This window comes from Acanthopagrus latus, chromosome 8 (assembly GCF_904848185.1).
Source record: "Acanthopagrus latus isolate v.2019 chromosome 8, fAcaLat1.1, whole genome shotgun sequence".
NCBI classification, from domain to species: Eukaryota; Metazoa; Chordata; class Actinopteri; order Spariformes; family Sparidae; genus Acanthopagrus; species Acanthopagrus latus.
This window is the reverse complement of record NC_051046.1, coordinates 22,250,370-22,264,500: the sequence shown is the minus strand read 5'-3', so window position 1 is coordinate 22,264,500 and position 14,131 is coordinate 22,250,370. Positions and strand designations below refer to the sequence as shown.

The following is a 14,131-nucleotide window of genomic DNA, read 5'->3' as shown; positions in this document are numbered from 1 at the left end:
GAAGTATTGAAAATGGATCAACATCCATCACCGTTGCAAACATCCGTCTTTGATCTGCTTCTTCCCTCTTCACTCCAGGAGCAGAGAGACATCCTTCATTGTTTGCGTCAGACAGCATTTGAGACAGAAAGCGAGAACAGTCTGAGCCATGAGAGACGTCGCTCACTGTGTGCCAAAGAGTTCAAGAAGTTAGGCTTTTCTGTAAGTTGCTATCTCAGAGGTTATTTCAGTTTTTTAGCATTATTATCAGTACAGTAGGTGTATTACTTTTCTGCTGCGCATTATAGTGATACATTTTGTCTTTTGATTATTTCCTTTCAGAACAACAGTAACCCTGGTCAGGACTTGGTGCGAACTCCTCCTGGTCTTTTAGCTTTGGACACCATGTATTATTTTGCAACACGTTATCCTGATGCCTACAGTAGGGTGAGCATGATTTATTTGCTGTTCATCTGACAAGTTCTACATTTAAATGTGTATTTACGGCACAACTATGAGGTTACATAATGTCATGTTTGTTAGATTTGCGAAAGCTCTATGGCTGAGGCTTCACCTTATGATTAATTAATGTTTCATTTGGAGTGTTTTCTGTTCTATCTAAAATTGTTGCCCTCCCCCAGTTTGTCCTGGAGAACAGCAGTAGGGAAGACAAACATGAATGTCCGTTTGCAAGGAGCAGCATCCAACTCACACTCATCCTTTGTGAAATCCTTCGTATTGGAGAGCCTCGTAAGTTCACCTCCAACGCACTAAGTGCCATAACTTTGCCTTGGTCTGACTCTGAAACAACTAATGTTGCGTCATGCTGCGTTTGTCCTCCATCTTTTCCATCACTTCCTCTGTTAACAGCCTCAGAAACGGGATCTGACTACCATCCCATCTTCTTCAGTCAGGATCGGCTGATGGAGGAGGTTTTCTGTGTCTGCATTCAGCTGCTCAACAAGACCTGGAAGGAGATGAGAGCAACACAGGAGGACTTTGACAAGGTACAATAGCATAGCATGGCTTTCTTCAAAGGCACAGAAACAGATTTTGATGAGGCAGGCCAACTTAAAACTTCAGATTTCTTTCAATTGAATGGAATAGTTCAACCTTTTGGGAAATGTGCTCATTTGGTTTCTTGGTGAGAGTTTGTTGAGGAGACTTATACCACTCTTATTTCTGTATGGAAAATACGCACCTTGGGCCAGCAGCTCTGATACCTTTGGGGAGAGCCAGACTAGGCTCTTTGCCCTGTTTCCAGTCTTTCTGCTAAGCTAAGCTAACTGACTAAGTTGAATGGCAGAGAAGTTAGTTTGTGTTTGTCTGAGTTACATAAATGAGGTCATTGTAATCCACAGTCATACAGTTAAATAGTGATGGTGTTTACTCAAAGATGCTGTAAGAAAAGTCTAAGGCTGAAGGAAAGCATTGGATTTCTTGGATGCACACATTTTATTGCCAAGTTTTACTGAAGTCAGTTGTGATTTTTTTTTTCCTTGTGCTATGGTAACAGTTGCATTGAGGTCTTCCCACAGAGATGGGAAATATCACAGCTTTGCTAAGGGGATTTTGTACAATCTGCAGATTTCACAGTCGCTACACAGACAAACAACGTCTGACTGCTGGTCTAGCATGAATAATGGCATGCCGATTGTCGCTGTGTGCCTAAAAAGATGACACAGGGTATTTCAGATCCAAGCCTACCATGGCCAGAAGGGTCCTGTTTACTGCAAATCTAACAAACAAACACAGTGACATAGCAACAGTGTGCTTTCTATTAAGAACTTGGTCATTTTCCATTAAGTTGGACAGGCCCATCCAACAATTAGACATCTACAAAGGATGAAAGGATGTTGAAATTGGTCACTTCCTTGTATACACCCACTGTTTTGCTTATTAAATACATGAAAGTGAAGTAGTGACAACCACATTATGTTCATAAATCCCTAATTATCTTGCACAATACCATCATGAATCTTATATAAACCAAACCTCAAAAGCTCTGAGTGATTTCTGTCATCTCAGTTATGTTATGTAGACAATGAAGGCCTAACAAATAAAAACTTTAGCTGAATGCCATCTCCTTTAGACACAGTGTTTCAATTGAATGAAAAGAGTTTAAGATGGATTTGTTTAAGTTGCTGTACTGTAGTGACTTTGTATAGGATCATTCTTATGCTACATATCCCCGACCCCCACAGATAGAGGAGCAGGAACACACAATGACCTTACAACCACAATGTAGTGTGTAAACTATGTAGTGAGTTGAGCCAAGCCTTCGGCAGCGGGCTCTTGTCTGGAAGAAATATTGAGAATCCACCGTCCTGAAAAGGAGAGCGGTCAAGCCTTTGTCCTGAGATGCATTTCAACACCACACATCAACCAAGTGCTCTCCTGGTAGTCATAAAACTCAGTGACCTTTCGACCTTTCAGCATCGGGCCAGTGTCCTCTGCGCCAGGCCAGCAGTCCGGCCTTTTGTTTCTGCCCGCGGCCCCCTACCCAGGGTGCTTTGGGGCAAGGACAAAGGGGCATTAGGTGGACAAAGAGAAGCGTGGTGGGCGGCAGAAAAAGAGGGAGAAGGAAATGAGGAAAACAAAGCGCTCAGGGGCATGAGCGGTAATTACACAACAACAGGGGGAACCTAAAACTCCTGGAAACACTATGAGAGGGTGAGAATGGGAGGCTGGAGTGGGGGAGAAACCAGGGAGAAAGAGAGATGTTGGTATATTTGATATCACAAATTAAGGTTACTTTACCAAGATGGTTAATTGTAAGTGACCCACTCTCTGTCCATCGAAACGTGTGAATGGATTTGCAGACCCGCTTTGATAACGGTCATCCTCCACACGCACACATAGACACACATTTTGCATTTATGCACATGCTGCAGGGTTTCAGGGAACAGGGACAGCTGCCAGTCATCGCCCCCATTGGCCAGTTCAGCTCAATGACAGAGGGGCTGGACGGGAGGGGGTGTGCATGTGTCTGAGAGTATCAGGGTGTCTGTTTACAAAACAGCCACAGGCCTGCACCTCTCCTGTCATGTAGGTGATCACTGCCTCTCTGCCTCGCGTTTGCCACTCATCATCCCCGTCGCTCTTCTCTGATCGTTGACGAGGGGTGGATTTTGAAGTTGGGATTGAAATATTTGTTGAAATAGTCAGCCTGAAAGGAAAGGAAAGATGGAGGTAAGGTTGTCTTTGGTATTATTTCTGTTAAATGGTTTGTTATTCATTCAGTTTAATCAGGCTGGTGATATCAAATGTTCCAGGTGTAGACAAAAAAAAATTCTTATTTGTCATCCACGGTTTAGCTGAATTGTTAAAAAGGATAAACTCGTCAGCAGACATGATTTGTGGCACCAGAGTTAAGATGACATAACGGTGTGAAGTGGTTGCCCAAAGCTTGTGTCATGTGAACGCTGCTGGACAGTGAGGTTATTTTGGCGCAGAGGGCTGGACAGTGTGAAACTCTAGTCGCTTGTTTTGTGCCCCTGCATGTTCACACATTCTAGGATGACAGTCTTAATTTCACCGTCTGCACTCGCACGGCTGCCAGATAAAATGGACTCGGCCATTCTCTGTGGTCGTAAACCTTCTCCGATGGTTGTAAGCTTTATCGGTTTTGTCATGGGATAAAGATTTCTGCCTTTGATGGGAATTGCCGTCACAGAGAGAAAATCTGGAGTTACACTTTAGTCACTGATTGTTCACAATCAGTCAAATTGGGTGTGAGCAAGAATGATCTAGGTCAGCAGAGTGCGTGTCAGAACAGCAAGTGCAGGACGCATACTGCTGGAGTTGGCTTGGTCTCGTCGCATTATAGATTTTTTTAATAGATTTTCCTCTTTTTACAGTTGAAGCACATACACTCAAAGAAGCTATAGATTTTACACCCATGTGAGTACATTGTTTGAACAACTGCCCTGAGATCTTGTTTTAGGATCCCCCCCCACAAAATCAGAGCAAATGCTGAGTCATTGCTGCAGCAGTTCAATGTGGAGGGACTTGCTCACACATTAGTTTGGAAGTGAAATGTATTTCTGATTTTTCACTTTTCAGTTCATCCGCATAATAAAGAACTCCAATCGGTAGAATTACCACCCAGTTTTTCCATCATCGATTGTGCTAATTCAGCGTGGTCGGTGTTGAGTGGATGTAGCAGATAATTGGGTTGATAATGACCGAACTGATCAATGGCCGTGTGGGTCAGAGAAGAGAGGATGTTAAGTATGAGCTTATGTGATTGGACAGTGTGAACCAGGAGGGAGCTTAACTTCAGACTAATAAAAGGAGTGGGTGGGAAAATAGAAGAATGGATGAAAGTCAAGGGGTGTGGTTTGGGAGTAATGAATGAGTTGAAGAGAGGAAGTAAAGTATTCTTCCTCAAACAGCCAACCAACTGCAATCAAGATTGCAACTGCAGTGGACAGAGTGTGGTAATTCCTGGAATTTCTCGGTTGCAATTTCCGACGATGCCAAGCACAAACATAATACCTGGTTCTTTGGCAGATGTACACAACTGAACTCAGAGCAGTGCAGCTTCCTCTCATATAAACGAAATGGGGGAGTAAAAATGAAATGCGAGATAACAGACTTCATTATCCATTTTAATTTCACAGCACTTTTACACATGGAGACAGATCCAAATATTCCATTCACTAGCATCATATGAATACCATGTTCTCTGTATACTGTCCACACTTTCCATGGATGATGGATAAGTGGAAGTTAATGTGAACTTCTGCAAACAGGAGAACAAACAACATTCATGGGAAGAGCACCTCACAGTCAGTGTCTTTCTCTGCTGCCTGAATAAATGCAACTTGTATGAGTGTAACACTGAAGCCAATAAAATAAAGGGATAAAAAATGTATAGCTCTCACTTTCATCATTATTCCTTTCTGCTGTTGACCTCCAATGTGTACAAGTTATTAGTAGGGGACCATTCCTCAGAAGGATAACCAAAGGACAACCAAACCAAACTAAACTCTGTGTCTGGCTCCAAGGTGATGCAGGTGGTGAGAGAGCAGATCACCAGGACTTTGTCCAGTAAGCCAACCTCCCTGGAGCTCTTCAAGAACAAAGTTAATGCCCTCAACTACAGCGAGATCCTCAAACTGCGGCAGACAGAACGGCTGCACCAGGAAGAGACTCTTGCTCCACCTGTACTGTGAGTAGCAGGATGCTTACAGCTTACACGTGCGCCTTCTTGTTGCAATATTTGATTCCTTTGTGTCAGCCGCATGACAGAAGATGCCCCTCTCATATGGTCACATTCTGAGTATTAAGAATACGTGTTTTTATGAAGCATGACACTTCAAAGAATGTTTTTCAGACAAGAAAACATTCTTGCAACTAATTGTTGTGCTGATGAAAAAGCTTAATTGAGTTAGAATGGATTTCAGTGTCATTGCCCTTGTGACACACACTGGGTTCAGGATTTGTTTAATTGTATGGATGGTTTCAGTCATTTTTGTAGCAGCTATTTTGACTCAATGGCTATCCAGAAAAATGAGTTAAAAGGTTGAGACTCTTGTTGGTTAAGTCGTTGAAATGTAGGAAAAGTAAAGCAACACAGTGTCTGTACTGCAGCCTGATTAGCTGTTTTATTGACCTCTCCAGATAGTTTCCACCCACATGGAGCCAGCTGACAGGTCATCAGCTACACTGGTGTTTATTTTGCTGGTGTTTGTTACTAAACACTGTGTGTAACAGTGTGATGCTGCCACATTAAGGGGTCATCCATGCAGTTTGAGTTATGGGCACGTGTGAATCCCCATCTGACTTCACATCAACTTCTGATTTTTTGGTTGTGAGTTTGCAACCGTGTCTGCAAAACAGTGCTACTCCCATGTGACAAAGCATTCTGAAGCATTTTATCATGTCGTCCCAGTGAGCTCAAAGAGCGCCTGAAACCAGAGCTGCTCGAGTTGATCCGCCAGCAGAGGCTCAACCGGCTGTGTCAAGGAACAATGTTCAGGAAGATCAGCAGCCGACGCAGACAGGGTGAGACGGCACACACACAGATGCATAACGTCCTTAAGAAAAAAAACATAGATCCTGTCTTGTTCGAACTAAACCCTGTGATCATCTGATTTCCTCAGATAAACTGTGGTACTGCCGCTTGTCACCAAATCACAAGATGCTTCACTACGGTGACGTGGAGGAGGACACAGAAAATCCCCCAATCGAAACACTTCAAGAGAAGAGTGAGTCCAAACAGGATAATTGGCAGCTTGTAGAGGAGGCAAAACAAAACTTGATCATGAATATGAGTTGGAGCCCTGACTTTATTTCAGTGATATGAACTTGACCGTGTCTGTTTATGACTCTTCCTCAGTTCCCGTAGCAGACATCAAAGGGTTGCTGACAGGAAAAGACTGTCCTCACATGAAGGAGAATAAAGGCAAACAGAACAAGGTCAGCAAACTCTGTGTTTCCAGATTCCGTTCATGTTCACCTCTCGTGGGTTGAGATCTCACTGTGTTTACCTGTCTTGCTTCAGGAGGTGCTGGACCTTGCATTTAGCATCACGTATGATGTAGAGGAGTACAGCCTGAACTTCATTGCCCCCTCCAGAACTGATGTGAGTCTTGCTCTGAATTTGTCCGCAAACATTAACGCAGCTTCATCTTTTCTGTGTGCTTTACAATTTATAAACAGTTTAATCAGAGGCTTCCTCTCTCTCTGTCTCAGTTCTGCCTGTGGACAGATGGACTGAGCGTCCTCCTGGGCCGAGAGATGAGCAGTGAATCCATGCGCAGCGAGCTGGAGATCCTCCTGTCGATGGAGATTAAGCTCCGCCTCCTGGACCTCGAGAACGTTCCCATTCCCGAGTGTGCGCCAGTCGTCCCAAAACCACCGAGCAACTACAACTTCTGCTATGACTTCAGTCAGACTGAGCAGTAGAGCGTGTGCATCAGCTGGAGTGCAACTAGGATGTGTGAATGTGTAAATATATATGTGTGTGTGTCTACGTGAAATAAGGCATGTGTGGTGAGAGACAACCTGTGCATCTGTGCACTTATTCCTATAACACAGATTTATAACCTTCACAATTGATTCTTCTTCTGCGGTCTCCTGTATCCAAGTGAAACGATGAAACAGGAGGAAACCTGCCGAAAGTGACGTTTTTAAACTACAATAGTGGTTGTGTGTGTGTGTATATGTGTGTACACTGCTGCCAGATGGTTATTAACTGTACTCATGCTGCACATTGTCACTGCTCAGCTCTCCTTTCATGATTCCTCCTCCTCAGCCGTCTGGAGGCTTCAACACAGCTCATTTAACAACAAAGACTTCTTCTTACACAATGCAGCCACTCAAGCAATGGTACTTAATTTTGTTTTGTAATCTTTTTATATTTCTAAATATATCTAAAAATATACGATACATGGAATGATCCCGTGTGTGAGGAGGTTACAGATGCTTTGAACCTTCGGTTGCTTTTATCTTAATGGGCATTAATTATAACTGAGTGCTTTCTCAAGATGTGGTACGTGTTATGCTCATTTCCAACAAGTAGACAAGACAATAAGATGTGTCGTACAACTTTGATTTTTTTTTTATTGTGATTCAGATTTGAATTAGGTACCAAACTTACCTTTTCTTTCTTTTTTTGTTTTTTAACAATAGGTACTTGTTAACCTTTGCCATGATTAACCGTTTGATAATGACAAAAAACTTGTGACAAGTTTTATATCAAACCAGCAATCATCCCAGGAAATCTGTACGATACAGTATGCAATCATTGGTCTTTTCCTGAACTGTTTTGTAACTGATCAATTGCGTACATGGTACTTTTTTTTTAATAATACTATGATAGAGGCGACATGCTCTGACAGTGTACAATGTTCTCACTTACAATGCACTGTAGTGGTGACACCCAAAGCAGCTACTTTAGAACTGACACAGGTCTACAGCATAATCACAGAGTGTGTTTTGTTACTTTTTCACATTAGGTTATTCATTCAGCACTGTCCTGTGCTGTCCATTCCTGACACACAACCCTCTGTGATAACCTTCACTTTGAGTCATGTGCTTTGGGAGACTTCACATGAATAAACCGTTGGATTTATACTGAGGAGAAAAAAAAACAAGCATGTGTGTGTTTTGCTCAGAGCCAAGCTTTGGTTTATTTATAAAATCAACATCTTTTTTATCTTCAATTTTTCATTTTTACAGTCTGTAATTCTTTGCCTCCGCCAGGGGCAGCTGACATTCTTTAAAAAGAAAACCTTTGAAAGAGACCATGCAAAATAAATTTCTCTTCATTGTTCACCTAAGCATCGGAGTCATTTTGTTTCTACAACCCCTGATTTAGAAAGAGTTGGTACACTGTGTGAAACATAAATGAGAAAACAGAATGCAAGTCATTCCCAATCATGATACTATTATCTGTTGCAAATAAACCTGCTGACCTGATACATTGTCTTTGTAATGTTTTCTGTCTAGTTTATGTCAAAAGGGAATTTATTCTTTCACATTCTGGTAAATGTATGTTTTACACTGCGTCCATCCTTTCTGGTATTGGGGTTGGTCTGACAGTTAACGCTGAGAACCACTATTTCATGTCATAACCCATCTTTACTTCTACTTAAGCAGCACAAATCTGTTATAAAAATATTAAACCTATTTTGTTGTTAAAAAAATAAAGAAAAATGTCCGAAATGGGCAAACATGAGGAATTAAGTCTGATCGCCTTTTTAGCATTTAAAACAACCTAAACTTGGAATGTCATTAGTTGTGGACTAAATAATTATTAAGCATTAAATATATAATTACATACATTATTAAGAATTCACTTTTTCTCTGCAATAGAAAAGAAATCAACAAAACTACAGCATCAAAAAAATAATCAACTTTTAATCCCAAAATAATTTCTTATGAAAGCTTCCTCCATTTTCTTTCGACCGTCAGTGATGGAAATGTTTTCCAAGACACTTGACTGGTTTCAGTGACGTCTACACCTCCAGAGATTCCCAATCTCCTACTACTGATATAATGTTAAAGTATTTCTTGCTTTGGCAGCTGTATGTTGCAGTTTTTTCCAGAGTTTCTCTTGATTTAAACAGACAGTTGTACACAGATGCGGCTTTTCTACATGCTTCACTTAAATCTGTGCCCTCAGTGATGATGCACCACATAAACTGAACATAAATATTACAGATTTCTCCGCTCGGACATAACAGTTCATCTTTAAATATGGTGGTTAAATACCATTGTATCTGCTCTGTGGGGTTGTATCATACAAGTACAACCTTTTTTTAAAAACCACTTACAGTACACTTAACATATAGATTTCAACATTTCCTTCAGTTCACATGAAATTACTAAGTCTGTCAGAGTGCAAGTACATGATCAGCCCCACCTATGAATTTGTAGTGGACATTTTCCAGGAAGGGCAGCTGTGAATGAAGGAGCTCCAGAGTTGTCATGGAGATGTTTTTGCACCTTGAGATGTCCAGTGTTCGCAGGCGTTTACAGTGTTGCACCAGGAGGAACAAAGATCTGGAGGGATCAGGGGTTGAAATATAAGGAATTATTTCTTATTGTCTGGGGCTGCAGATACAGGCGACGTGGGGGTTGTTTGACACTCACCTGTCAGTGATGTTATTACAACAGGAGAGGTAGAGATGCTGCAGTCTTTGGAGATACGGTACAGCCTGTGCCACTCCACGGTCACTGATCCCCGGGCAGTGGCTGAGGGCCAGGCTGGTGAGGCTGCGGCAGTGCCAGGCTACTGATGCCAAGCTGGCGTCGGTGATCTCCGGCAGCATGGAGAGTGACAGACTGTGGAGGTCCGGGTAACGCACCACCTGAGGCAAGGAGCAAAGGAGAAACAGCGCTGACACCTGACTTTTTGAAATACTCTGCGTTTCTACTACAAAACACACACACACACACACACACACACATTGGCCTCCCACCTGTGTGATGCTGCTGTCGGTGAGTTTGTCGCAGGCAGACAGGTCCAGCTCCTGCAGCCTGTTGAGAGCTAAAAGTGAAGCTCCAGCCTGCTGTTTGAACTGCTGCAGGTCGTTCTGCGTCACCAGCTTGGGCCGCTCCTCAAAAGGCAAACGAGGAGGCTTGAAGAAGCCCATGTTGCCGAAGGTCCGGGTGAACTTGGGACCCTTGTCGCTCTGTTGAGATAAGTATATTTATGCACAGCTTTAGCACGTTTTGCAAAAACTACAGTTTTACAGGAAAGCTATTCCCCTCATCCCTTCCAGCCAAAAAGAAGGCCAGCTTTCTCACCGTCTCGTTGTCAGGGTCACATTTGGTTGTTTCCACCATCCCCAGCAGCCCCCAGTCTGTGACTTCTTTACACCAGCCGAGCCGCAGAACCACCAGCCTGTGCAGGTAGGTGGCTATAGAGCGCACAGACAGGTCAGTCACGTTGACACATGATGTCAAGTCTAGCTCGCGGAGAGTATCCCCAAGAAGCTGGGTCAGAGAGAAAACTTCAAGATCCTGAAGAGAGAGCAGATGAAGGTATATTTTCATATATATACATGTATGTTCACATAGACACAGTAAGATACACACACATATTATACAAACACACCGACTGACCCGGATGTAGGTGCAGCTCTTGAGGCTGAGTGTCTCCAGCTGTGCTCTGGCAGCTACGGATCCCGTCAAGCCTTTCACTATCTCTGTCCCGCTGATGTGCAGACACTCGGACAGATCCAGACTCCTCAGGGACGACACAGACAGAAGGTCAGCCAGGCCTGTGGGTGACAGGAAACCATTATTTGAAGTAGAACACTAAGCGAGTTCCTAGTTCATTGGCAAAGAGGGTGTCAAATGGAAATATCCAGTATTTCACAAGCAACGAACCCATGTCAATTTATTCCTTTGACCACACGGGGGCAGCACAACACACTGTAAACAACACTGACAGTTCTTTAATTTCAAGCTTTAAGTCTTCAATACATTCAAAAAGAGCAATAGACTATGGGCACCTTTTTCAGTGATCCTCCAGTCACGGGACAAGGAGAGGTGTGTCAGCGTCTTCAGGCCCCCTGCTACGGCCTCTACAGACCTGTTGGTCAGCTCAGTGCAGGCACTGATGTCCAGTTTCTTGAGGCTCGGCTGGTGCTTCACCAGGACCTCCACTGAGTAGTCGGTCAGCTCCTTACAGCCGTGCAGACAAAGTTCGTCTAAGACTAAACCCGGAACCTGGTACAGAGATAAAATCAAGAAAGTATAGGTACTACACAATATGTGTCTTATGAAGATAAACCATCTTTTCAGAAACTAAAGGACATTCTTAAATCATGAAAAGATTCTACATCATGAAAAAAATCTTAGTCTATGTAAAACTACGAATAGGAACCAAGATCAAGAATCATTCCTTCGAGCAGTAAAGAAGCTGCAGTGACTTAAGGTTATCCGACCTGTGCAATAATGCGTAGAGACTCGGGGGTGATGGAGGTTCTGCTGAGGTCCAGAGCCACAATGGTGGATTTCTGCTCTGTTAACAACCTCCGCAAGTTCCTCAGTGACAGCAATGCCGAAGAATCCTCAACCGTTCCAACCGGGCACCCTCGATACGGGTCGAACTCGAAGGCGATGTGGCAGCCGGCCAGCGCGAGGCGACGGAGGCGGGGGGTACAGCCCGTGAGCCGGTTGAAGGTGAGGTCGGAGAGGTAGCGCAGGTCGGAGAGGTCCAGCTCCTCCAAACCAGAGAGTGCTGATCTGACCTGTGACAAGAGCATGGAGTTTGACCTGAAATGGGACCATTACTACGGGTGGAAAAACAATAAAACTCCAAAGACAATGATTCTCAGCACACACTGCGTGGAATCACTGCCTGTTCTCCCAAGAGAACTACAGATATACAGAGATGCTAATCCTGGCTTAGAGTAGAGCTATACGGATAAATATGTAGGCAAAAGCAAAAACTAACAGCATTCCACAAAGAGAGCAGTAACTACTTGGTTTTATTTGTCTGTTTTTTTCTGTCTTTATTCTTTATCACTTTATCTCCAGATTTTGCTAGAGTCATGATTTCTGGGTGGTCAGGACATGTTGACAGGGCAGTCAGCTGAGGTGTTATTGAAACGATGGCCAACCTCAGTCCAGCGCTCCACTATATACCTGCTGTCTATGCTCCTCCCTGGAGAGGAAGGCCCCCGACATGAAGAGGCTGTCCAAGCCCCTGAGATCCAGCCTGCGGAGGGAGGTGAGGCGAGGCAGGAGGGCCAGCAGCGAGGCCTCCGTTATACTGCTGCCAGGCAGGGCCAAGCTCTCCAACTTAGGGCCCAAGCACACACCCACCTGAAGAGGGAAGAGGAGGTAAAGAAACAAGTTTAGTAAGGCAAATACAGGAGGATTTGCAGGGGGTGTGACAGGTTGACACAGAGAAAGAGCGGGTAATGCCGTTAACTTCACTTCCTGCTTTCTCTGTGCCATAAAAAACGACATGTGGACAGTGTTTATCGGTCAGAGCAATCAGTCCATTTCATTAAACACCAATCTCTGACAGTCTGCACAGACGTGAGTAGATACGACGTATCCCTCCTTACGGTTACAGGCAACAATTGAGGATTAACAATAAAGACTTCACTGGAAATTCAATGCTTGCATGTCCAAACACATTATTTTGTGATAAGGGCGAAATGGACTTTGGACCATGACAAGTCTAATTATGACTGTGCCACATCCTGGTCAGTCTGATGGAAACATTTAAATGATAAGATTCACAGCGACCATGCAAGGACCTGTGATAAGAGTGATGTTATTTAAATAGTCAAGACAAAAAAAACCAACCAAACACTTTTATTAAAATGTTCTTGTTCCTGGCTCATACAACAACTCCTTTCAGGAGGACAGACTTCCTGTCTTGCCTGGTGGCAGTCTGACTCAGAGTTGAATAAAGTCCACGAGACTTAGCCTCCTATAACTCTTTTTTTTTCCAAAAAAAAAAAAAACTTTTATAAGCCCTGGAGGTGGGGGAATTCTCTGAACTCACAAAGAAGTGTATAACCACATGGAATATCTATCACAATAAAAGCTCACTCAAAGTCATCCAGTGATTATTAATCATCTTATTTTTCTTTCTCTCTCTTTCCACACTCATTCCGTGAAGCGTTTTTAAATGACAGTGGTGTACTGCACCTCCAGGAGCAGTGATCTGGACAGACTGAAGCCATCGAGCTGGCTTATAATCAGACTGCAGCGTGACTTTCTGCCCAGACCCCTGATCAGCTCCAGGGATGAGGCTGAAGCCGGGAAGCAGAAGGTGACGTCCCTCTGCACAGAGAGAAGACAGAAAGGGAACATGCAGTTAACCTTTCACTCTTTAAGTTCCTTTCAGGGACTTTTACTAGGCAAATTTATAATGCAGTTGGTAGTTACAGCATGCTGTGAAGCAAATTACCTGAAAGCGCAGGTCCTGACTGGCACTGTACCACCTGCGGCAGACCAGTGAGGCTTCCTTTCTGTCTGAAGCGTGCAGAAAGCTCAGGATGTAAACTATAATCTACAGCAAGTGATGGAAAAACAGCATTAGATCACATTAAAGTTCATGATCCTGGGAGTAAAGTACATCCTGGGCCTGCTTAAACACTTTATTGACCCAAGTGACAGCTTACTGCATATGAACTGAATACAGTAAAAGGTGACTGTCACTGTGGCTGCACTCTCAGCTCGCACATGAGTGTGACAGTATGAATATGAAGCGTTATGAGTGTTACTGTAAACAAGAAAATAAACCGTGCTAGCTTAGTCTTTGTCTGACCAATACATGAACTGACCTCCAGCGGCAGCTCAGGTGTTTCTGTGAAGTCCTCCCATTCGCAGTCTTCCATCTCAGCCTGTCCTTCGTCAGTATGAAGCGCTTCAGACCATCACAGGTCAATCAACTATCCACTGGCTAGCTAGCTGCATTAAAAAGCTGTTATGTTGGTTGACTCTCGTTAGCAATTAAGCTAACAGCTTCTTGGTGACAAGAGGCCGCTGGGCTCGTCTCATTCTCCAATAGATAACATTTAAAAATGTAAAATCTCGGGTGTAAGCCAACGAAGAGTTATGGAGCCTGCTGTCATCTCACTAAGCTACTTTGCACTGTACCACACAGCCTGTACACCTCCGTCGGCAGGCTGACTTCAGTCGGGTCAGCTGACCGCAGAGAGAACAC

The 14,131-nt window shown here is 43.6% G+C and overlaps 2 protein-coding genes across 2 annotated transcripts in view; one reads left to right on the top strand and one right to left on the bottom strand.

Moving 5' to 3' along the window:
* Positions 1-8,265, top strand: part of elmo3 (engulfment and cell motility 3) — a 22,599-nt gene extending 14,334 nt beyond the window's left edge. The window contains exons 12-21 of the mRNA XM_037106976.1: positions 79-201; positions 322-426; positions 621-729; positions 850-986; positions 4,992-5,155; positions 5,879-5,991; positions 6,090-6,194; positions 6,326-6,405; positions 6,491-6,571; positions 6,682-8,265. Coding sequence (XP_036962871.1) covers positions 79-201; positions 322-426; positions 621-729; positions 850-986; positions 4,992-5,155; positions 5,879-5,991; positions 6,090-6,194; positions 6,326-6,405; positions 6,491-6,571; positions 6,682-6,894 — 1,230 coding nt within the window. The 3' untranslated portion in view covers positions 6,895-8,265. The remainder of the gene's footprint in view (positions 1-78; positions 202-321; positions 427-620; positions 730-849; positions 987-4,991; positions 5,156-5,878; positions 5,992-6,089; positions 6,195-6,325; positions 6,406-6,490; positions 6,572-6,681) is intronic.
* Positions 8,092-14,131, bottom strand: lrrc29 (leucine rich repeat containing 29). The gene is made up of 11 exons (XM_037106977.1): positions 13,749-14,131; positions 13,373-13,474; positions 13,111-13,245; positions 12,091-12,270; positions 11,388-11,693; positions 10,953-11,169; positions 10,561-10,718; positions 10,243-10,458; positions 9,915-10,127; positions 9,586-9,803; positions 8,092-9,495 (listed from the first exon to the last, which is right to left on the bottom strand). Exons 1-11 carry the CDS (start codon positions 13,800-13,802, stop codon positions 9,327-9,329), a joined length of 1,968 nt encoding a protein of 655 aa, XP_036962872.1. The 5' UTR covers positions 13,803-14,131; the 3' UTR covers positions 8,092-9,326.